This window comes from Coregonus clupeaformis, chromosome 24 (genome assembly GCF_020615455.1).
Source record: "Coregonus clupeaformis isolate EN_2021a chromosome 24, ASM2061545v1, whole genome shotgun sequence".
Lineage (NCBI taxonomy): Eukaryota > Metazoa > Chordata > Actinopteri > Salmoniformes > Salmonidae > Coregonus > Coregonus clupeaformis.
Window position 1 is genome coordinate 24,058,487 of NC_059215.1, and position 23,871 is coordinate 24,082,357.

General features: G+C 44.5%; 1 protein-coding gene across 4 annotated transcripts; it reads right to left on the minus strand.

The window, feature by feature from the left end:
• Window positions 1-769: 769 nt before the first annotated feature.
• LOC121538419 (transmembrane protein 240-like) lies at window positions 770-20,176 on the minus strand. 4 transcript variants are annotated; one of them, XM_041846397.2, is made up of 5 exons: window positions 20,046-20,176; window positions 19,710-19,892; window positions 18,586-18,692; window positions 5,644-5,852; window positions 770-1,241 (listed from the first exon to the last, which is right to left on the minus strand). In XM_041846397.2, the coding sequence occupies exons 2-5, from the start codon at window positions 19,881-19,883 to the stop codon at window positions 1,087-1,089; spliced, it is 645 nt and encodes a 214-aa protein (XP_041702331.1). In that variant the 5' UTR covers window positions 19,884-19,892; window positions 20,046-20,176; the 3' UTR covers window positions 770-1,086. The 4 variants fall into 4 exon arrangements, with proteins under 4 accessions (XP_041702331.1, XP_041702332.1, XP_041702330.1 ...); XM_041846398.2 differs by having other exon boundaries at window positions 20,089-20,155; XM_041846396.2 differs by having other exon boundaries at window positions 19,710-20,176.
• Between the last annotated feature and the right edge of the window lie 3,695 nt (window positions 20,177-23,871).

Sequence of the window (23,871 nt, forward strand, 5' to 3'; positions counted from 1 at the left end):
CCTCTAGGAATTCAGTTTTTTTCTCTCCATACATACACTGTTCAATGGTATGGCTACTGATGTTGAGGCAATGACACATTCAAACATCAGGGGTAACTGTTGTGCTTCAATGGCACTTTTAATAAAACAGACATTTTATCTTCACAACAGCAATGTCTGGACAGAGAGGGAGAGAGGGACTGGATAAGGGTTCCCGCTGCTTCTAGGCTGGTTGCTTCTGATAAGTATGAAGGAATTGGATATAGCAAATTGGGAAGTGCTATTAGACACAATATTGGGAAGACGAGGGAAGAACTGAACTGTCTCCATCTTATCTGGGCTGGCATCAATTCATTTTCTAACTTCTCATAAATAATAACACAGTGCAGAGAACCCTGACCACAAACGTATGCTCCCCTCCCCCTCTTGTATTTACAGGTAAAATTAATACATTCATTTAATTCACTAAGTAACAAAACTAATTAATCTGTGTTTTTAGCAGAAATCACACTGTTTACTTCTGGACGGCTGTCATCCTCCTCTTTCCTACCCTCAGTTTATCCTTCCATACAGTCCATCAGCTCTACTCGTAACACTTGACTCACCACACTCACGAACAAACCCACCCTGTGTTCCCACTTCCCCATATTTAGAAGTATTTACAGAAGCAGCAATCTAAACTTCCCATCATAAAATCTTGAAACCCACCCCTTTCCATTTACCTCCCTCCCACTTTAGAGAAATACCCTCCCCATAGAGAGAAAAAAACAACAACACAAAAATACCCCCCCTTCGCATCGTACCCTGTTCTAAAAGATCATGCCAAGTTTCAACAATGAACACAGAAAATGTCTCTATACAGAAAGCACCCTTAAAAATGGTTGTTTTTCCTTCCTCCCGCAATGGTGGACATAGACAAGATTTGAGTGGCGACTATCTTCTTCTTCTGCTTGAGTTTGGATTGGTTGGTGCTGACTTGTGTCAGGGTCATCGTAAGAAAGTCTCAGGCCAGGTGTGTTATGAACAGTCGGAGGGCAGTATTCCAGTGTCTCTGAGGCAGCAGTTGGCCTTGGGGCAGTTTGAGGGGCTGGAGGGGGGATTCTTGTTTCAGAGGTGGCGTGGGCTGGGGTGGCCATTATGGTAGAGCTTCTGCTTGATGTGGACCATGTTGCCACTGGAGTCCTCCAGCTGTCTGAGCTGGGAGCGTCGACGCAGGTCTCGAAGGTTGCAGAATGAGGGGAGCCATGACCAGGAAGGGGTGTCTTGGGGACAAGAGGAGAGAGGGAGGTTGTTAGAGGGGTGAAGAAACTATTAGAACATTTATCTCAATGGGGTTAATAAGAGGACGGGAGTGAATTTGGTTAGGTTTATTAGATGCCCAAGATGCCCCAAATGTCATTGATGCTCCCACCAACCCAATGCTTGGTAGTACAATAGTCCAATCCTAGAAACACATTTGTTGCCCACACATTCATCTGCCAAACATAGAATCTTACCCATACTGTATGTGGTGCACTATATATACAAAAGTATGTGGACATCCCTTCAAATTAGTGGATTCTGCTATTTCAGCCACACCCGTTGCTGACAGGTGTATAAAATCGAGCACACAGCCATGCAATCTCCATAGACAAACATTGGCAGTAGAATGGCCTTACTGAAGAGTTCAGTGACTTTCAACGTGGCACCATCATACAGTAGGATGCCACCTTTCCAACAAGTCAGTTTGTCAAATGTTTGCCCTGCTAGAGCTGTCCCGGTCAACTGTAAGTGCTGTTATTGTGAAGTGGAAACATCTAGGAGCAACAACGGCTCAGCTGCGAAGTGGTAGGCAACACAAGCTCACAGAACTGGACCGCCCAGTGCTGAAGCGCGTAGTGCGTAAAAATCGTCTGTCCTCGGTTGCAACACTCACTACCGAGTTCCAAACTGCCTCTGGAAGCAACATCCGCAAAATAACTATTTGTCAGGAGCTTCATGAAATTGGTTTCCATGGTCGAGTAGCAGCACACAAGCCTAAGATCACCTCAACCCCATCGAACACCTTTAGGATGAATTGGAATGCAGACTGCAAGCCAGGCCTAATCGCCCAACATCGGTGGCCGACCTTACTAATGCTCTTGTGGCTGAATGGAAGCAAGTCCCTGCAGCAATGTTCCAACATCTAGTAGAAAGCCTTCCCAGAAGAGTGGAGGCTGTTATAGCAGCAAAGGGGGACCAACTCCATATTAATGGCCATGGTTTTGGAATGAGATGTTCGACAAGCAGGTGTCCACATACTCTTTCTCATGTAGTGTATGTACGTTTCAGTTTCTATATCCTGCTATACATTAATAATAGCGACTTATTTATTTAGGATTTCTTTCCCCAAGCATATGAGTGTGAGGTAAAATTTGTGCAGGTATTTGTCCCTGTCAGACTTAGATGGTGAGGCCCTCTGAGATGGGAGAGAAACAGGAGGGAGAGCCCCAGACAGCACTAGCAAATGTCCACGCAAAAGGTTGGGGGGAAGGGGAGTGGCTGGAAGAAGGGAGGGAGGAGTCAGTTATTTATAAATGTGAATGGGTATGCAATCCACAAGGGCTGTTCTGAAGGGTATCCAAAGGAAAAGAGAGAATGAGACAGGTCCTTCTCATTTCAATAAAAGGATGGAGATGGAGTCAGGAGAAAATTAAAATGGTAATGTATTGCGGAAAGTGGGGTGAGGGCAGAAATGTAAAGGTCTTTCTATGGAGGGAGGAGAGGGGGCGATGGTTTTGCCAAGTCATCATTTTCCCCTTTTGTTATCATATTTTGTTACCCTATTTTGCTAAATCAAATGTCTTTCCACCGATGACACTGGTGCCAAAGAATATGAATCAGTTATTCATGGAAAATAGACAATAAGAAAGGAATCATCAATTTCCAAAAGGATGCTATATAAAGAAAATGGATAGAAATGGGGGATTCAATAACTGAATGGAGAGCAGGAGAGGCAGGGTATATAGATGGAATTAGAAAAAGCAAACGGAATCAATGTGCACCTCTGTGGTGTGTGTGTTTGTGTGTCTGTGGTGTGTGTGTTTGTGTGTCTGTGGTGTGTGTGTTTGTGTGGTGTGTGTGTTTCTCCCTCGCCCGCCATTCCAGCTGCTCTCTTTCACTCTATTTATAGCTCCCGGGGAGAGAGAGAGAGAGCAAGTGTGTGTGTGTGTGTGTTAGAGAGAGAGAGTGTGTATGTGGGGGTGGGGAAGTGACAGTATCTGCCCCACCTCCTTCCTTCCCGCTCCGTCAGCCTTACCTTCACTCCCCATCTCAGGGAGGCTAAACGAGTCTGACCCGCCATCAACGTCACAGCCAAACACTGGTGAAGGGGCATTCCCTCCATGGACAAGGATTCCAGCACAAAGTAAAGCCTAGAGCCACCCCTCTATACCTCGAGGGAATCATTTGAATGTAAAATCTGGGTATATTTTGTATGTTGATGTTATGCACAGAATATCAAATTGGTTGATTCTTGCTGCAAAGCTAAAGCAGTTGTTTCTTGCCTAATACTACTAGAATCACAATCTAAGACTGGCAATATTTGTATGCTTCAAACTTCCAAATTCTCTTATCATCAAGAAAAATACGACATGCATCAAAATAATATGGCATCTCTACTTTTAATTTAGTATATTCAGGACATTTTTTTTTTTTTTTTTTTTTGTCATTTAGCAGACACTCTTATCCAGAGCGACTTACAGTTAGTGAATACATATTTTTTTTTATACTGGCCCCCCGTGGGAATCGAACCCACAACCCTGGCGTTGCAAACGCCATGCTCTATCAACTGAGCTACATCCCTGCCGGCCATTCCCTCCCCTACCCTGGACGACGCTGGGCCAATTGTGCGCTGCCCATGAGTCTCCCGGTCGCGGCCGGCTGCGACAGAGCCTGGATTCGAACCAGGATCTCTAGTGGCACAGTTAGCACTGCGATGCAGTGCCTTAGACCACTGCGCCACTCACTTTTAGTACCCCATCTTTGTGTAGTGGTTTCATATTAATCAAAGGTAATTAATTGGCAATCTCTTTCATTTACACTCACTAGACATTTTGCCCCTCTATTTTCTGACCATAACAGCAGTCATCCAGGTCACATCACCTACATTAACATTGTCTTATATCTAAATGATCCAGGCCAGCTACAAAATATAGGCCTGTTTTGACATTGAGAGCTGCACAAGATAAAGCTTAGCTGACGTAATTGGAATATTCCAACACTTATATAAGAACACTGGACAAATGATTGAATCAGGAGAAAGAGTATGGACAAGTCCTCTAATATGTTTACATTGGCATAGCCTCGCACCCAGTGAGGTCTGGCTTGCTAATATAACATTGGCATGACTTGAGACATTGTATATCTTTGTGGTGTGCAGACAAGTGCCCTCTGTGTTACGGGTAGGGAATTTTGTCTCAGTGAATCAGTATGTACTAAACACATGACATCTGAGGGCAGCAATATTTCCACAGCAATATTCATATTACAGTTTCACTATGCTTGTACTTTATACACAACTACCCCCCCCCCAATGGAAACAAAGTAAGCTTTTTCCAATTTCCTTCTCCTACTAATTACCTGCATAATGTCTTAATTCCAATCCATGACCATGTCACGCCCTGACCTATATAACTCTAGTTTGTTGAGTCAGGGTGTGGAAATCTATGTTAGATATTTCTATGTTTAAGTTCTAGTTTTCTATTTCTATGTCTGGCCAGGTATGATTCCCCAATCAGAGGCAGCTGTCGCTCATTGTCTCTGATTGGGGATCATACTTAGGTAGCCCATTGCCTACTGTGTATTGTGGGATCTTGTGTGTGTGTGTGTGTGTGTGTGTGTGTGTGTGTGTGTGTGTGTGTGTGTGTGTGTGTGTGTGTGTGTGTGTGTGTGTGTGTGTGTGTGTGTGTGTGTGGGTGTGGGTGTGGGTGTGGGTGTGGGTGTGGGTGTGGGTGCGGGTGGGTGGGTGGGTGTATATATTGTGGGATCTTGTGTGTGTGTATTGTGGGATCTTGTGTGTGTGTGTGTGTGTAACCCTTTGGACTTCACGTTACGTTGTTTCGGTTTGTATGTTTATTGGGTGAATAAACATGTACGCTTTTCACGCTGCACCTTGGTCCGACCCGTCTCTCAACGTTCGTGACAGACCACAACACACTGCATACACTACTGTACATTAAATATCCTGTGTGACAATTAATTTAGCCTGGAACACACTTTTCCTTTTTCCCCTATTAAATTATTTATTTGAAAAAACAACTGAGCCCTTATGTCCTCAAGTTCTGTAAAGTTTCCCATAACCATCACTTATAGCCAGGTGGGTTGGGCTATCCACCCACCCAAGGATGCCTGGTTTCAATTGGTTTCAATGAATGGTACAGTGGTCAATTCTGGGCATTCGCACACCCATGTCACATCCCCAATAAAATATGTAGGAGAAACACTGATCAACCTCATGTAATGTAGCAGTCAAAATATTAACAGGAACACCACTTCACTCACCATCTCTCTTTTCACGGAGGTGGGAATCAACAAAATACTTCTGTCATCAGATTATTGAAAACATTTCTGCTCATTCTGCTGCACATTTGTCAGGCCATGTCAAACTTTTCCCAGTCAAACGGACCAAGTCTCTGGTTAACTCACCATAGTAGCGGCTGGCCCTCCATGCCCTGACAGCACAGTGCAGCACTCCATCCAGCCACAGCAGGAGCCAGCTGATACAGAAGCCCAGCAGCAGCCCCAGCATCAGGTCCATCTCCTGCTTGGTCACGCTGTCACTCACAAAGTAGTTCTCCGACGAGTCCACCAGAGAATGGTCCCCATCGTACGGGATCACATAGTGGACATGATGCCTGGAAGAGACCAAGCCGGAGGTTAGAAGGTGTTAGTGATGGAGGGAAGGACAAGGAAAATATGATGGGGCAAGGAAGGTGAAATTAGGGGGGTAGGTGATGAAATCGGGTAAATAGCAGAAATTCTCATTACTGATTTGGTACAAATTGGGAAATACAAAGGCACAGAATAAATGCTGGTGAATAAAGATTAATTAATTTCTAGAAACATACTCAAATATCAGTGGCAACAGCTGCGATATGAAAATAAATGTGTCTCATTCCTGTTTCCAATTCCAATTCCAAAGAAACACCAGAGTATTATCAAAGCCTAACATAACGGCATACCTAACATGCCTCTCAAAGGTAGCCTACATCTCATACAATGAGAACCTGAGGTTCACAAGCAGTGATCTGACAAGCTAGCAATCGCTGGTGCCAAATTCAATTACTGTGGATGTGTCCTCAGGCCTGATCCTCAACACGGGGGCCCCTCAGGGTGCCTGCTTAGACCCTCCTGTACTCCATGTTCACCCACGACTGCGTGGCCAAGCACGACTCCAACACCATCATTAAGTGTGCTGACGAAACAACAGTGGTAGGCCTGATCACCGACAACGATGAGACAGCCTATAGGGAGGAGGTCAGAGTTGTGCCAGGACAACAACCTCTCCCTCAACGTGAGCAAGACAAAGGAGCTGATCGTGGACTACAGAAAAAGGAGGGCCGAACACGCCCCCATTCACATTGACAGGGCTGTAGTGGAGCGCGTCGAGAATTTCAAGTTCCTTGGTGTCCACATCACCGACAAACTATCATGGTCCATACACACCAAGACAGTCGTGAACAGGGCACGACAACGCCTTTTCCCCCTCAGGAGACTGAAAAGATTTGGCATGGGTCCCCAGATCCTCAAAAAGTTCTACAGCTGCACCATCGAGAGCGTCCTGACAGGTTGCATCACCGCCTGGTATGGCAACTGCTCGGCATCCGACCGTAAGGCGCCAAAAAGGGTAGTGTGTACGGCCCAGTACATCACTGGGGCCAACCTTCCTGCCATCCAGGACCTACAGTTGAAGTCGGAAGTTTACATACACCTTAGCCAAATACATTTAAACTCAGTTTTTCACAATTCCTGACATTTAATCCTAGTAGAAATTCCCTGTTTTAGGTCAGTTAGGATCACCACTTTATTTTAAGAATGTGAAATGTCAGAATAATAGTAGAGAGAAGGATTTATTTCAGCTTTTATTTATTTCATTACATTCCCAGTGGGTCAGAAGTTTACATGCGAAAGTATTCACCCCCCTTGGCAGTTTTCCTATTTTGTTGCCTTACAACCTGGAAGTAAAATTGATTTTTGGGGGTTTTGTATGATTTGATTTACACAACATGCCTACCACTTTGAAGATGCAAAATATGTTTTCTTGTGAAACAAACAAGAAATAAGACAAAAAAAACATAACACTTGAGCGTGCATAACTATTCACCCCCCCAAAGTGAATACTTTGCAACAATTACAGCTGCATTTCTCTTGGGGTATGTCTCTATAAGCTTGGCACATCTAGCCATTGGGATTTTTGCCCATTCTTGAAGGCAAAAAACTGCTCCAGCTCCTTCAAGTTGGATGGGTTCCGCTGGTGTACAGCAATCTTTAAATTATACCACAGATTCTCAATTGGATTGAGGTCTGGGCTTTGACTAGGCCATTCCAAGACATTGAAATGTTTCCCCTTAAACCACTCGATTGTTGCTTTAGCAGTATGCTTAGGGTCATTGTCCTGCTGGAAGGTGAACCTCCGTCCCAGTCTCAAATCTCTGGAAGACTGAAACAGCTTTCCCTCAAGAATTTCCCTGTATTTAGCGCCATCCATCATTCCTTCAATTCTAACAGGTTTCCCAGTCCCTGCCGTTGAAAAACATCCCCACAGCATGATGCTGCCACCACCATGCTTCACTGTGGAGATGGTGTTCTCGAGGTGATGAAAGGTGTTGGGTTTGCGCCAGACATAGTGTTTTCCTTGATAGCCAAAAAGCTCAATTTTAGACTTATTTGACCAGATTACCTTCTTCCATATGTTTGGGGAGTCTCCCACATGCCTTTTGGCGAACACTAAATGTGTTTGCTTATTTTTTTCTTTAAGCGATGGCTTTTTTTCTGGCCACTCTTCCGTAAAGCCCAGCTCTGTGGAGTGTACGGCTTAAAGTGGTCCTATGGACAGATACTCCAATCTCCACTGTGGAGCTTTGCAGCTCCTTCAAGGTTATCTTTGGTCTCTTTGTTGCCTCTGATTAATGCCCTCCTTGCCTGGTCCGTGAGTTTTAGTGGGCGGCCCTCTCTTGGCAGGTTTGTTGTGGTGCCATATTCTTTCCATTTTTTTATAATGGAGTTAATGGTGCTCCGTGGGATGTTCAAAGTTTTTCTGATATTTTTTTATAACCCAACCCTGATCTGTACTTCTCCACAACTTTCTCCCTGACCTGTTTGGAGAGCTCCTTGGTCTTCATGGTGCCGCTTGCTTGGTGGTGCCCCTTGCTTGGTGGTGCCCCTTGCTTAGTGGTGTTGCAGACTCTGGGGCCTTTCAGAACAGGTGTATATACTGAGATCATGTGACAGATCATGTGACACTTAGATTGCACACAGGTGGACTTTATTTAACTAATTATGTGACTTCTGAAGGTAATTGGTTGCACCAGATCTTATTTAGGGGCTTCAGAGCAAAGGGGGTTAATACATATGCACGCACCAATTTTACCTTATTTATTTTTTAGAATTTTTTGAAACAAGTAATTTTTTATTACTATTTTGTGTATGGCCATTACATGAAATCCAAATAAAAATCAATTTAAATTACAGGTTGTAATGCAACAAAATAGGAAAAACGCCAAGGGGGATGAATACTTTTGCAAGGCACTCAATTACTCAATTAGTATTTGGTAGCATTGCCTTTAAATTGTTTAACTTGGGTCAAACGTTTTGGGTAGCCTTCCACAAGCTTCCCACAATAAGTTGGGTGAATTTTGGCCCATTCCTCCTGACAGAGCTGGTGTAACTGAGTCAGGTTTGTAGGTCTCCTTGCTTTTTCAGTTCTGCCCACAAATGTTCGATAGGCTTGAGGTCAGGGCTTTGTGATGGCCACTCTAATACCTTGACTTTGTTGTCCTTAAGCCATTTTGCCACAACTTTGGAAGTATGCTTGGGGTCATTGTCCATTTGGAAGACCCATTTGCTACCAAGCTTTAACTTCCTGACTGATGTCTTGAGGTGTTACTTCAATATATCCACCTAATTTTCCTTTCTCGTGATGCCATCTATTTTGTGAAGTGCACCAGTCCCTCCTGCAGCAAAGCACCCCCACAGCATGATGCTGCCACCCCCGTGCTTCACGGTTGGGATGGTGTTCTTTGGCTTGCAAGCCACCCCTCTTTTTCCTCCAAACATAACGATGGTCATTATGGCCAAACAGTTCTATTTTTTTTAATCAGACCAGAGGACATTTCTCCAAAAAGTACGATCTTTATCCCCATGTGCAGTTGCAAACCATAGTCTGGCTTTTTTATGGCGGTTTTGGAGCAGTGGCTTCTTCCTTGCTGAGCGGCCTTTCAGGTTATGTCGATATAGGACTCGTTTTACTGTGGATATACAGTGAGGGAAAAAAGTATTTGATCCCCTGCTGATTTTGTACATTTACCCACTGACAAAGAAATTATCAGTCTATAATTTTAATGGAAGGTTTATTTGAACATTGAGAGACAGAATAACAACAACAAAATCCAGAAAAACGCATGTCAAAAATGTTATAAATTGATTTGCATTTTAATGAGGGAAATAAGTATTTGACCCCCTCTCAATCAGAAAGATTTCTGGTTCCCAGGTGTCTTTTATACAGGTAACGAGCTGAGATTAGGAGAACACTCTTAAAGGGAGTGCTCCTAATCTCAGCTTGTTAGCTGTATAAAAGACACCTGTCCACAGAAGCAATCAATCAATCAGATTCCAAACTCTCCACCATGGCCAAGACCAAAGAGCTCTCCAAGGATGTCAGGGACTAGATTGTAGACCTACACAAGGCTGGAATGGGCAACAAGACCATCGCCAAGCAGCTTGGTGAGAAGGTGACAACAGTTGGTGCGATTATTCGCAAATGGAAGAAACACAAAATAACTGTCAATCTCCCTCGGCCTGGGGCTCCATGCAAGATCTCACCTCGTGGAATTGCAATGATCATGAGAACGGTGAGGAATCAGCCCAGAACTACACGGGAGGATCTTGTCAATGATCTCAAGGCAGCTGGGACCATAGTCACCAAGAAAACAATTGGTAACACACTACGCCGTGAAGGACTGAAATCCTGCAGCGCCCGCAAGGTCCCCCTGCTCAAGAAAGCACATATACAGGGCCGTCTGAAGTTTGCCAATGAACATCTGAATGATTCAGAGGAGAACTGGGTGAAAGTGTTGTGGTCAGATGAGACCAAAATCGATTTATTTGGCATCAACTCAACTCGCGTTTGGAGGAGGAGGAATGCTGCCTATGACCCCAAGAACACCATCCCCACCGTCAAACATGGAGGTGGAAACATTATGCTTTGGGGGTGTTTTTCTGCTAAGGGGACAGGACAACTTCACCGCATCAAAGAGACGATGGACGGGGCCATGTACCGTCAAATCTTGGGTGAGAACCTCCTTCCCTCAGCCAGGGCATTGAAAATGGGTCGTGGATGGGTATTCCAGCATGACAATGACCCAAAACACACGGCCAAGGCAACAAAGGAGTGGCTCAAGAAGAAGCACATTAAGGTCCTGGAGTGGCCTAGCCAGTCTCCAGACCTTAATCCCATAGAAAATCTGTGGAGGGAGCTGAAGGTTCGAGTTGCCAAACGTCAGGCTCGAAACCTTAATGACGTGGAGAAGATCTGCAAAGAGGAGTGGGACAAAATCCCTCCTGAGATGTGTGCAAACCTGGTGGCCAACTACAAGAAATGTCTGACCTCTGTGATTACCAACAAGGGATTTTCCACCAAGTACTCAGTCATGTTTTGCAGAGGGGTCAAATAATAATTTTCTCATTAAAATGCAAATCAATTTATAACATTTTTGACATGCGTTTTTCTGGATTTTTTGTTGTTATTCTGTCTCTCACTGTTCAAATAAACCTACCATTAAAATTATAGACTGATCATTTCTTTGTCAGTGGGCCAACGTACAAAATCAGCAGGGGATCAAATACTTTTTTCCCTCACTGTAGATACTTTTGTACCTGTTTCCTCCAGCATCTTCACAAGGTCCTGTGCTGTTGTTCTGGGATTGATTTGCACTTTTCGCACCAAAGTACGTTCATCACCTGAGCGGTATGACGGCTGCGTGGTCCCATGGAGTTTATACTTGCGTACTATTGTTTGTACAGATGAACGTGGTACCTTCAAGCGTTTGGAAATTGCTCCCAAGGATGAACCAGACATGTGGAGGTCTACAATTTTTTTTCTGAGGTCTTGGCTGATTTCTTTTGATTTTCCCATGATGTCAAGCAAAGAGGCACTGAGTTTGAAGGTAGGCCTTGAAATACATCCACAGGTACACCGCCAATTGACTCAAATAATGTCAATTAGCCTATCAGAAGCTTCTAAAGCCATGACATAATTTTCTGGAATTTTCCAAGCTGTTTAAAGGCACAGTCAACTTAGTGTATGTAAACTTCTGACCCACTGGAATTGTGATACAGTGAATTATAAGTGAAATAATCTGTCTGTAAACAATTTTTGGAAAAATGACTTGTGTCATGCACAAAGTAGATGTCCTAACCGACTTGCCAAAACTATAGTTTGTTAACAAGAAATTTGTGGAGTGGTTGAAAAACGAATAACCAACCTAAGTGTATGTAAACTTCCGACCTCAACTGTATATACTAGGCGGTGTCAGAGGAAGGCCAAAAAAAGTGTCAAAGACTCCAGTCACCCAAGTCATAGACTGTTCTCTCTGCTACCGCACAGCAAACGGTACCGGAGCGCTAAGTCTAGGTCCAAAAGGCTCCTTAACAGCTTCTACCCCCAAGCCATAAGACTGCTGAACAATTAGTCAAATGGCCACCCGGACTATTTGCATCCCCCCCCCCCCTTTTTATTTATTTATTTTTACTTCACCTTTATTTAACCAGGTAAGCCAGTTGAGAACAAGTTCTCATTTACAACTGCGACCTGGCCAAGATAAAGCAAAGCAGTGCGATAAAAACAACAACACAGAGTTACATATGGGGTAAAACAAAACAAAGTCAAAAATACAACAGAAAATATATATACAGTGTGTGCAAATGTAGCAAGTTATGGAGGTAAGGCAATAAATAGGCTATAGTGCAAAATAATTACAATTTAGTATTAACACTGGAGTGATAGATGTGCAAGAGATGATGTGCAAATAGAGATACTGGGGTGCAAATTAGCAAAATAAATAACAATATAGGGATGAGGTAGTTGGGCGGGCTAATTTCAGATGGGCTGTGTACATGTGCAGTGATCGGTAAGGTGCTCTGACAACTGATGCTTAAAGTTAGTGAGGGAGATAAGTGTCTCCAGCTTCAGAGATTTTTGCAATTTGTTCCAGTCATTGGCAGCAGAGAACTGGAAGGAATGGCGGCCAAAGGAGGTGTTGGCTTTGGGGATGACCAGTGAGATATACCTGCTGGAGCGCATACTGCGGGTGGGTGTTGCTATGGTGACCAATGAGCTAAGATAAGGCGGGGATTTGCCTAGCAGTGATTTATAGATGGCCTGGAGCCAGTGGGTTTGGCGACGAATATGTAGTGAGGACCAGCCAACAAGAGCGTACAGGTCACAGTGGTGGGTGGTATATGGGGCTTTGGAGACAAAACGGAAGGCACTGTGATAGACTACATCCAATTTGCTGAGTAGAGTGTTGGAGGCTATTTTGTAAATGACATCGCCGAAGTCAAGGATCGGTAGGATAGTCAGTTTTACGAGGGCATGTTTGGCAGCATGAGTGAAGGAGGCTTTGTTGCGAAATAGGAAACCGATTCTAGATTTAACTTTGGATTGGAGATTCTTAATGTGAGTCTGGAAGGAGAGTTTACAGTCTAACCAGACACCTAGGTATTTGTAGTTGTCCACATACTCTAGGTCAGACCCTTCGAGAGTAGTGATTCTAGTCGGGTGGGTGGGTGCCAGCAGCGTTCGATTGAAGAGCATGCATTTAGTTTTACTAGTGTTTAAGAGCAATTGGAGGCTACTGAAGGAGTGTTGTATGGCATTGAAGCTCGTTTGGAGGTTTGTTAACACAGTGTCCAATGAAGGGCCAGATGTATACAAAATGGTGTCGTCTGCGTAGAGGTGGATCTGAGAGTCACCAGCAGCAAGAGCGACATCATTGATATACACGGAGAAAAGAGTCGGCCCAAGAATTGAACCCTGTGGCACCCCCATAGAGACTGCCATAGGTCCAGACAACAGGCCCTCAGATTTGACACATTGAACTCTATCTGAGAAGTAGTTGGTGAACCAGGCGAGGCAGTCATTTGAGAAACCAAGCTATTTAGTCTGCCAATAAGAATGCGGTGGTTGACAGAGTCGAAAGCCTTGGCCAGGTCGATGAAGACGGCTGCACAGTACTGTCTATTATCGATCGCGGTTATAATATTGTTTAGGACCTTGAGCGTGGCTGAAGTGTACCCATGACCAGCTCGGAAACCAGATTGCATAGCGGAGAAGGTACGGTGGGATTCGAAATGGTCGGTGATCTGTTTGTTAACTTGGCTTTCAAAAACTTTCGAAAGGCAGGGCAGGATGGATATAGGTCTGTAACAGTTTGGATCTAGAGTGTCACCCCCTTTGAAGAGGGGGATGACCGCGGCAGCTTTCCAATCTCTGGGGATCTCAGACGTTACGAAAGAGAGGTTGAACAGGCTAGTAATAGGGGTTGCGACAATTTCGGCGGCTAGTTTTAGAAAGAAAGGGCCCAGATTGTCTAGCCCAGATGATTTGTAGGGGTCCAGATTTTGCAGCTCTTTCAGAACATCAGCTGTCTGGATTTGTGTGAAGGAGAAGCGGGGGGGGCATGGGCAAGTTGCAGCGGAGAGTGCAGAGCTGGTGGCCGGGGTAGTGGTAGCCAGGTGGAAAGCATGGCCAGCCGTAGCAAAATACTTGTTGAAATTCTCGATTATTGTAGATTTGTCGGTGGTGATAGTGTTTCCTAGCCTCAGTGCAGTGGGCAGCTGGGAGGAAGTGCTCTTATTCTCCATGGACTTTACAGTGTCCCAAAACTTTTTGGAGTTAGTGCTACAGGATGCAAATTTCTGTTTGAAAAAGTTAGCCTTTGCTTTCCTAACTGCTTGTGTATATTGGTTCCTAACTTCCCTGAAAAGTTGCATATCGCGGGGGCTATTTGATGCTAATGCAGTACGCCACAGGATGTTTTTGTGCTGGTCAAGGGCAGTCAAGTCTGAGGAGAACCAGGGGCTATATCTGTTCTTAGTTCTGTATTTTTTGAATGGGGCATGTTTATTTAAGATTGAGAGGAAATTACTTTTAAAGAACAACCAGGCATCCTCTACTGAAGGAATGAGATCTATATCCATCCAGGATACCCGGGCCAGGTCAATTAGAAAGGCCTGCTCGCTGAAGTGTTTTAGGGAGCGTTTCACAGTGATGAGGGGTGGTCGTTTGACCGCGGACCCGTTACGGACGCAGGCAATAAGGCAGTGATCGCTGAGATCCTGGTTGAAGATAGCGGAGGTGTATTTAGAGGGTAAGTTAGTCAGGATGATATCTATGAGGGTACCCATGTTTACGGATTTAGGGTTTGTACCTGGTAGGTTCGTTGATCATTTGTGTGAGATTGAGGGCATCTAGTTTAGATTGTAGGATGGCCGGGGTGTTAAGCATATCCCAATTTAGGTCACCAAGCAGTACGAACTCTGAGGATAGATGGGGGGAATCAATTCACATATGGTGTCCAGGGCACAGCTGGGGGCTGAGGGGGGTCTGTAGCAAGCGGCAACAGTGAGAGACTTATTTCTGGAAAGGTGGATTTTTAGAAGTAGGAGCTCAAACTGTTTGGGCACAGACCTGGATAGTATGATAGAGCTCTACAGTAGATTGCAACTCCACCCCCTTTGGCAGTTCTATCTAGACGGAAAATGTTATAGTTGGGGGTGGAAATTTCAGAATTTTTGGTGGCCTTCCTAAGCCAGGATTCAGACACTGCTAGAACATCAGGGTTGGAGGAGTGTGCTAACGCAGTGAATAACTCAAACTTAGGAAGCTTCTGATATTTACGTGCAGAAAACCAAGGCTTTTACGGTTACAGAAGTCAACAAATGATAGCTCCTGGGGAGTAGGAGTGATACTGGGGGCTGCAGGGCCTGGGTTAGCCTCTACATCACCAGAGGAACAGAGGAGGAGTAGAATAAGGATATGACTAAAGGCTTTAAGAACTGGTCTTCTAGTGCGTTGGTTACAGAGAATAAAGGGGGCAGATTTCCGGGCGTTGTAGAAAAGATTCAGGGCATTATGTACAGAAAAGGATATGGAAGGATATGAGTACAGTTGAGGTAAACCTAAGCGTTGGGTAACAATGAAAGAGATAGCATCACTGGAGGCACCGATTGAGCCGGTCTCGGCGTGTATGGGGGGTGGAACAAAGGAACTATTTGAGGCAGTTTGAGAGGGACTTGGGGTTCTACAGTGAAATTGTATAATAAGAACTAACCCAAACAGCAATAGGCAAGGCATATTGACATGGGAGAGAGGCATAAAGCAATCACAGGTGTTATTAGAGAGAGCTAAGACAACAACTGGTAATAGCGATAAAGTTTGGGCTGAGGCTAAACAGAATAAACAGGACAGGGTACCGTGTAAAGGAACAGTCCAGCAGGCATCAGCTGTGCAGCTGAGTGATCATAAGGTCCAGTGAACAGCAATATGTGAGTCCGAGAGCAGTTCAAATTGGTGCTTCAGCACAGCTAGCAGGAAGCACAGTTGTAGTTTGCGTGTGCTAGCGGGCCGGGGCTAGCAGATGGATCTTCGTGGTCGTCGCAACGGGAAGCCTGTTGAAACCACATCAGACGATTTCATCGGCAAACCAGTCGTGTTGGATCGGCGGGGCTCAGTGTCAACACTAGGAGGTCCCGTCCGGTTGACAGAGAGGTAGATAGCCGGGAGATGGGCCTGAGGCTAGCTCAAGGCTAACTGGTGCTTGCTATGGGGCAATGGTAATTAGCCAACAACAGGTTGCAGCTAGCTGGTTGCAATGATCCGGCGCTAGGGTCCAGTGATTCCGGCAGAAAGTCCGATATGCTCTGGGTCGATAGCACGCTGTGCAGACTGGCCGACGAATTGTCCAGGCTAGAGCTAGAGCTGGCTGGTGGATAGTGTAGGCCACGGACAATGGTGAAGACGCTAACGGTGACTAATAGCAAGTAGCCATTCAGTTGCAGCTAGACTAGTTTCAGCTTAAGGTTCTTGATGAAAGTTATAAAGAAATAATAGAATCCTTTCCACGTTGGGTGAGGCGGGTTGCAGGAAAGTATATTTAGTTAAAGAATGAAAAGTAAAATTGAGAAATATATACAAAATAGACAAAAAAACAAGAAACTGGATATTTACACTAGGACACAGAATAAAACCACGACCGCACTGCTACGCCATCTTTGTTTTTACACTGCTGCTACTTGCTGTTTATTATCTATGCATAATCACTTTACCCCTACCTACATGTACAAATTACCTCAACTAACCTGTACTCCCACACATTGACTCGGTACCGGTACCCCCTGTATATAGCCTTGTTTTTTACTTTAGTTTATTTAGTAAATATTTTCTTAACTCAATTTTCTTAAAACTGCATTCATTGTTGGTTAAGTGCTTGTAAGTAATCATTTCACGGTAAGGTCTACACCTGTTGTATTCGGCGCATGTGACAAATACAATTTCATTTGATTTGATTAGGTGTGCATTATCGCAGAATGATGCCTCAACACCACATGCACTTAAGGTAGGCTCAGGAAGCATTCAAGCACATGGTGGCCTCATCTGTCTGTTCCATTAAATGTTTATGCTGAGAGGGTAAACATTGTACGTAAAATTAGTAGCTCTTATTTAAGATAATTTTCAGGTCAGTAGAAGACAAAGTGGGCTGCGTCCCAAATGACACCTTTTTCCTTACATAGTGCACTACTTTTGACCAGAGCCTGGATGCAGCCACTGTGTCACTCGCTTTCCTTTCACTTAATTCAAGGGATTCATGCAGCCCAAAAATCTGAGAGGGCACAAAGTATTTGAGGATGGCTGGGGGTTGATCCGGAGAGAGGCCCCCCATCCTGTAGTTGGAGAATATTGCATTTTTTAAACACCTGAAACAGCTTTTTCTGCAATCTAGAGCCATAATCATTATGCTTAATTCTATGTCAAAAATGTCTATTTTTCTGCATATCTAATGGCCTAATCTATCCTCCTGACTGGTATTTTTATTTTATTTTTAATGAGAGGGAGTGAGAGAGAGGCCCTCCCCAAATTTTGGCCAAGATTATTTTATGATGACAATCCTGATCTTAGTGACACAACATTACCCATATCTCAGGTTGTTGAATTGTAGGCAGTCAAAATAACAGTATTCATACAGGGCCAAGACCTGCTACAATGTGACTGCGGTGATATCACATCAGTGGGACAACTCAGAGCAGATTTTCCTGTCCTCAGTGACTGAATTAGATCCAACCAAGAATAACCCAACACTTACAAAATGTTGCAATATGTATGTGTTCGGACTCAGGCCTCAACTTGCCTTTATCCAGGGCTTAATATCCTAATGAAGTCGATAGGTGTGTATCTATTGGATCAGAGGGCTCTTATTTTAAAACCTGGCACAACGCTGTTGACATACCCTTGGGCAAGGTACAGCACTTCACAAAAAATAAATAAAATAAAACTCTAAGACCAGGGGCCAATTTAGGTTTACAGTTCCTGTATGTGAGTCAGTCATATGAAACCTGTACCAATCTCACTGGCATTATTTAATGTTTTACAACACACTAATTCAAGTAGTAAGGAGCCTAGACCCCCAATCGAGAAAATCTGAGGCCACATATAACTTGTATAGGCCTAATCACAACAGCAATAGGAAACTATTGCTGTTGCAATAGGAAAAAATAGCATTTTCAGCCTTCATAATATGGGTTATCAGTAATAGATCAATGTATATTTAGGATCATTCTCACAACTGGTTCAATATAGGTATAGGCTAGCCTTTATGTCCTCTCTCCAACAACATTTCCTCATATCTAAATATTGAAAATGCAAACCGCACTTGAACAGTCATTGTGGGCCGTCTTCGTTTAAAATGATTCCTTAGCCCATTCCTCATAATTCATAACATATTTATGGCTCACACACCTTCGTATGCAGTAAAAGCCAAATAACGGAATATATGCTTAAAAACACCGTCACAACCTAGGCATCGAAAAATAAGGCTCTCCTACGGTTAGACACACGCATACCTCGAATAAAAGCAGAGTCGACATCAATTAGGTACATTTTCAAGAGATTAGGCCTACGCATAGAGCATGTTTGGAGGCTTATTAAAACAAACAGTTCAGCAGGAGAAATCATTCGAGAGGCCTATTGAGCGAGTATGAGCCTATGATTAGACGGATAACATAGCAGCTCTCTTGACTCTTAAGGCTACGCTTTCATTTAAGATATTTGTATACATCCAAACGAATCACTGTATGATATATTAATTTTTTTACCTTCCACAGTTGCAATGACAGACGCGGTCTTCCCCTCGTAGATGCGGTAAAATGTAGTTGTGAAAGCGATCCAGTAGTGCGTTCATGTCCATTAAACAGGCTATCGCCTGCAAATAACCATTCGAGTCAACTCACATGACAAGCATCATTTCCAACACAGCACGGTTATATGACCTGTTATTAGGCTACAGTCCATATAAGAGAAAATAGAAAAATACATTTGGAAACCCACCTTGCAACCCTCGCTCTAAAATGTTCTTTAGATTGTTTATTTATGATAGCCAAGGTATGTATGTAGGCTACTTTCTCAAGTCATCATTATTTTCAGTGATATCAAATGTGATCTGTAGGCTATTTGTAATATCTATAGCTACATTATTAGTTTATAGGCTCCATACATTAAAATAATTGCTGTAGGCGTTTAACACACACGATGGGGCGCATAATAAAAAGCAGATCTCTTACCATTACAACTGAAGCGCCAAGAATCATAAAAATCATGGTGGTTGTGATCATATGCATCAAAACTTCCAAACTCGCCGCCGTTCTCTAGCCTTCTCTACCTGTCCGGGGAGGATACGGTCATTGAGGCGCTCTTACTGCACCGGACACTCCGTCCCTTCAAACTTGCCAGATTGGAGCGCAATTAACCGGTGCAGGGGGGATGAGCTGGCCCGGTCTCCCTCTGTCCCCCTTTTGACACACGCACTCACGGTCTTCACAGTCTATGCTACTCCCCATCCAGTAATGCGTCGATTTGATGGCGCAGACCGGGTCGTGGACGGGTTTGCGTTCGGTGCCGCGGTTGCTGCGCCGGGAACGGCGAAATTAGGGTGCTGTTGGAGAGGGTGTCCTAGCCTGATTACTAATGCAATTATGTTATTTTCACTGCAGCCTACGTACCGATCTCGTTCAAAAAATCGTAGCAAACAGGAGAAAGGGTGAGCCGGTCGTCTCACGGGGATGTCCCTGGCTACTGCCCCCCTTCCTCCAAGACAGCAGTTTATTAGTTATCATAAATAAGATCCTCCTCCATCGATAGGAGCATGTAATTACTCCATTCAGATTTTTTTTAAATAATTGCGGTTGCGCGTTTTAGGCTACATCAGTCGTTGTCTTCTTACATGTAAATAGCTTGATAACATCGACGTCAAGCCGAATAGAGATGTAGATCCAGTCGGAACCGGAACAATCCTAGCCTCAGTCCAGTAAAGACCAGGCAATGGCAGCTGCATCAACGCCCGGGGCCAGACACTCATGATTATCCCACCTTGTCTTAGCCATCGAGTCAGAAGCATCCACCATCCCTTTGCGTGTGTGTGTGTGAAAGAGAGAGAGAGAGGGAGAGAGAGAGAGAGAGGGGAAAATTCTGTGTCACCCGATTGCATTTGTCTGTGAAACACCCAGAGCCATTCAAGCAAATCATTCCAAGAATATTCGCAATGGTTTAACCTCTATACCTTTTCACCCGCTTTACTGATCACCCTCTCCCCTTTGTCCTACCAGTCTCTCGCTCTCTAGTCTTTCCCCACTCGACGTTGCAGTTCATTTTCGGTTTCTGCGCCATTTCGCTTCGACGAATTCCTGAGTGCGGCCAATTTCTCATTGGCTGGCACTGTATGATACAACATTGGACTTTATACGCTTTTTGTATTAGCATTCACTAGAGTTATTGTTTTATTAGTTGAAGTCGATATGCATTGTGTAGCCTAATAGTAAAGCGTATTGTAGGTGGCAAGACAGTTGTCCCTCAAAATTAACTTTCATTCACTTCTTCCCAGATGCTCCATTCATTCCAGCCTGGTCACATAGACTAGACATAACATAGTAAAATGTAAATCTGGCACACTCAAATTAGTATGATATGTTAAGTTTGGTATGGGTACATAAGACAGAAGGTTACTTAAAAGCGACTGCCTTTAAAAAGCAACGAATCCCTTTGAAAATGGCCTATGTGGCATCGATATGAGTCAGAATTGACTACAAAGTGCAAATAGGATTATTTTTGGTAAAAAAGTAAGTATCTCGCCTAAACAGAGATTGGAACATCTATGCATCACAACAGGTAAAAAATGAAGGTTGGGTTTTGTTTGATGATTGTAATATTCATATGTGTCACCATACTGAATTGTAATTGGATGCATCATACTGTGCAATGATTGGTTAAGACCACCCAGGTGGTGAGGTCATTCTAAGATGATCATGGCCAGAGACACATGGACATGCACGTTATAGCTAGTTAATAAAGAGCTACGTTTATAAATATCCTGTCGTCCTGCATTTTATAATTTTGTACAAAGCGTACAAAACAAGACATGGTGTCAGAGTAAAAGGACTAAAAGATGGATTTTGCTGGAGTTCCTTCACCTCGAATGGATTGGGGGTCTACAAATCTACCCGATGCATGGCGTAAGTTCAAACAGCATGTGGAGCTGATGTTCACGGGTCCTCTGAAGGAAAGAGGAGAAGAGGAAAAGTGCAGCTACCTGCTCCTCTGGATCGGTGAAAAAGGGAGAGACATTTACAACACATGGACACTTACCGAGGCTGAATCAAAGGTACTGAAAACATACTACGATCGTTTTGAAGCATATGTTTTGCCAAAGACCAATACAATTTTCGCTAGGTACAAATTCCATGAGAAAGTACAAGGCGCTAGTGAATCGTTTGAACAGTTTGTCACTGAGCTGCGTCTGCTTGTGAAAGACTGTGATTATGCAAACAAGGATGAGATGGTCAGGGACCGTATTGTATTTGGAATACAATCACCGCGAGTGAGAGAGAAACTTTTGAATGTTGGATCAGAGTTAACGCTGGACAAAGCTATCGACATAGCCAGATCTCACGAGCTAGCACAGGTTCAGATGAAAACCATTTCAGGCGGCAGCATGAGCGCATCACGTGAACAAGCAGTGCACGCAGTCAGGCAGACATCAAAGCACACCTCCAGTGCCCAGAGAGCATGTTTCAGAACGGAGACAGACAGAACTCCAAAACAGAGCGACACAGACTCCAAACGCCCCAAAACATGTGGATATTGTGGATACAAAGTGCATGGCGAACAGGGGAATTGCCCAGCTAAAGGCAAACAGTGTACTAAATGTGGAAAATGGAATCACTTTGCAAAAGTGTGCAGAGTTTACCGTGGAAAAACAGTACATACAGTGAGTGAAGATGAAATGTCAATCAAAGAGTCAAATGCTGATGAACTGTTTATTGATTCAGTGACACAGAAAAGTCAGATATCAGAGACAGAGCAAGCCTTTGCTGACATTGAGATAGGAAGACAAGGCACAGAGCTAAAATTCAAACTAGACACTGGTGCACAAGTAAACATTATTCCTCTGAGTAAGTACAGAAGCTTGACATCTGAGTGTGAGCTACAGCCCACCACGCGCAGACTGACTGGTTATGGTGGTGAACAGCTCCCAGTAAAAGGCACTCTCAAATGCAAATACAAGGAAAGGGACATGATGTTGGACTTTTACGTTGTTGACACTCGAGCACCTGCAGTGCTAGGTCTTAAAGCATGTTTAGACATGGACCTTATCAAGCTAGTTTTATCAGTGACAGCACCAGTAGAGATAGAGAATGTCATGGAGGAGTTTGCTGATGTTTTTACAGGAATAGGACTATTCCCAGGAGAATGTACCATTCACCTTAACCCAGACGCAACCCCTGTGATCTACCCACCGAGAAAGATTCCACTTGCTCTCCGCGCCCGTCTGAAGAAAGAGTTGGAGAGCATGGAGCAATCTGACATCGTCACCAAGGTTACAGAACCGACGGATTGGGTCAACGCGTTAGTGGTGGTGGAGAAACCACGCACAGGCAAGCTCAGAGTATGTCTCGACCCAAGAGACTTGAACAAGGCTATCAAACGCCCCCATTACCCCTTACCGACGCTAGATGGCATCACACACAAGCTAGCGGGCGCACGCTACTTCAGTGTCATGGACGCCAGATCAGGCTACTGGGCTATCAAGCTCACAGAAGAGTCATCTAAGCTCACAACGTTCAACACACCGTTTGGACGCTACAGGTTCCGTCGCCTGCCTTTTGGGATTATCTCAGCCCAAGACGAGTTTCAGCGAAAGATCGACGAGGTGTACGAAGGCCTCGACGGAGTCGTGGCAATTGTGGGACGACATCCTTGTCTATGGTCGAACCAAAGAGGAACACGACAGAAACCTCAACGCGATGCTGCAAAGGTCCCGCGAGAGAGGAGTCCGGCTCAACCCCGAGAAGAGCACAGTCGGGCGCTACAGAGGTCAGCTACTTCGGGCATCTTCTCACAGCGAATGGAATCAAGCCAGATCCGCAGAAGATCTCAGCCATAAAGGAAATGGAGCCACCAAAGAACCGCGCAGAGCTGGAAACAGTGCTTGGCATGGTCAACTACTTAGCCAAGTTCGCACCCAGCCTCTCCAATGCTAATGCACCCCTGCGTCAGCTGCTAAAGCAGTCCAGTGAGTTCCTCTGGGACAACCAACACGACATCGCTTTCCAGAAAGTGAAAGACTTGATCACGAGAGAACCAGGACCAATCCTTGCCTACTACGACCCCAACAAAGAGCTCAGACTCCAGGTGGACGCGTCGAAGTATGGACTAGGGGCAGTGCTACTGCAAGAAGGAAAACCCATCGGCTACGCTTCCAAATCTCTCACAGACTGTGAAATCAACTACGCTCAAATCGAAAAGGAGCTGTATGCCATTCTGTTCGGATGTAAGCGTTTCCATCAGTATGTCTATGGACGACAAGTCATTGTGGAATCAGACCACAAGCCCCTCGAGTCAATCATGAGGAAACCGTTAGCCGCAGCCCCGCCAAGGCTACAGAGAATGATCCTTCAACTACAAAAATACGACTTCACAATCACTCACCGTCCAGGCAAAGACATCCCTGTCGCAGACACACTCTCCAGGAAGTTTCTTACCTACAAGGACAGCAGCCTCAGTGAAGGCATGGACATGCAGGTGCACACTGTGTACAGCAACTTACCAGTTAGTGACACAAAACTGAAGGAGATCCGAGCAGAAACAGAAAAAGACACACAACTCACACAGCTGAGGAAAGTCATACAGTCAGGATGGCCTGAGGAGAGGAGAAAATGCCCTCAGAGCGTCTCAGAGTTCTGGAACCATCGTGACGAACTATCACAGATCAACGGAATCATTTTCAAAGGAGAGAAAATCATCATTCCTACCAGTCTCAGAGAAGAGATTTTGACAAAGATCCATGCTGGACACATGGGCATGGAAAAGTGCAAACAGAGAGCACGGGA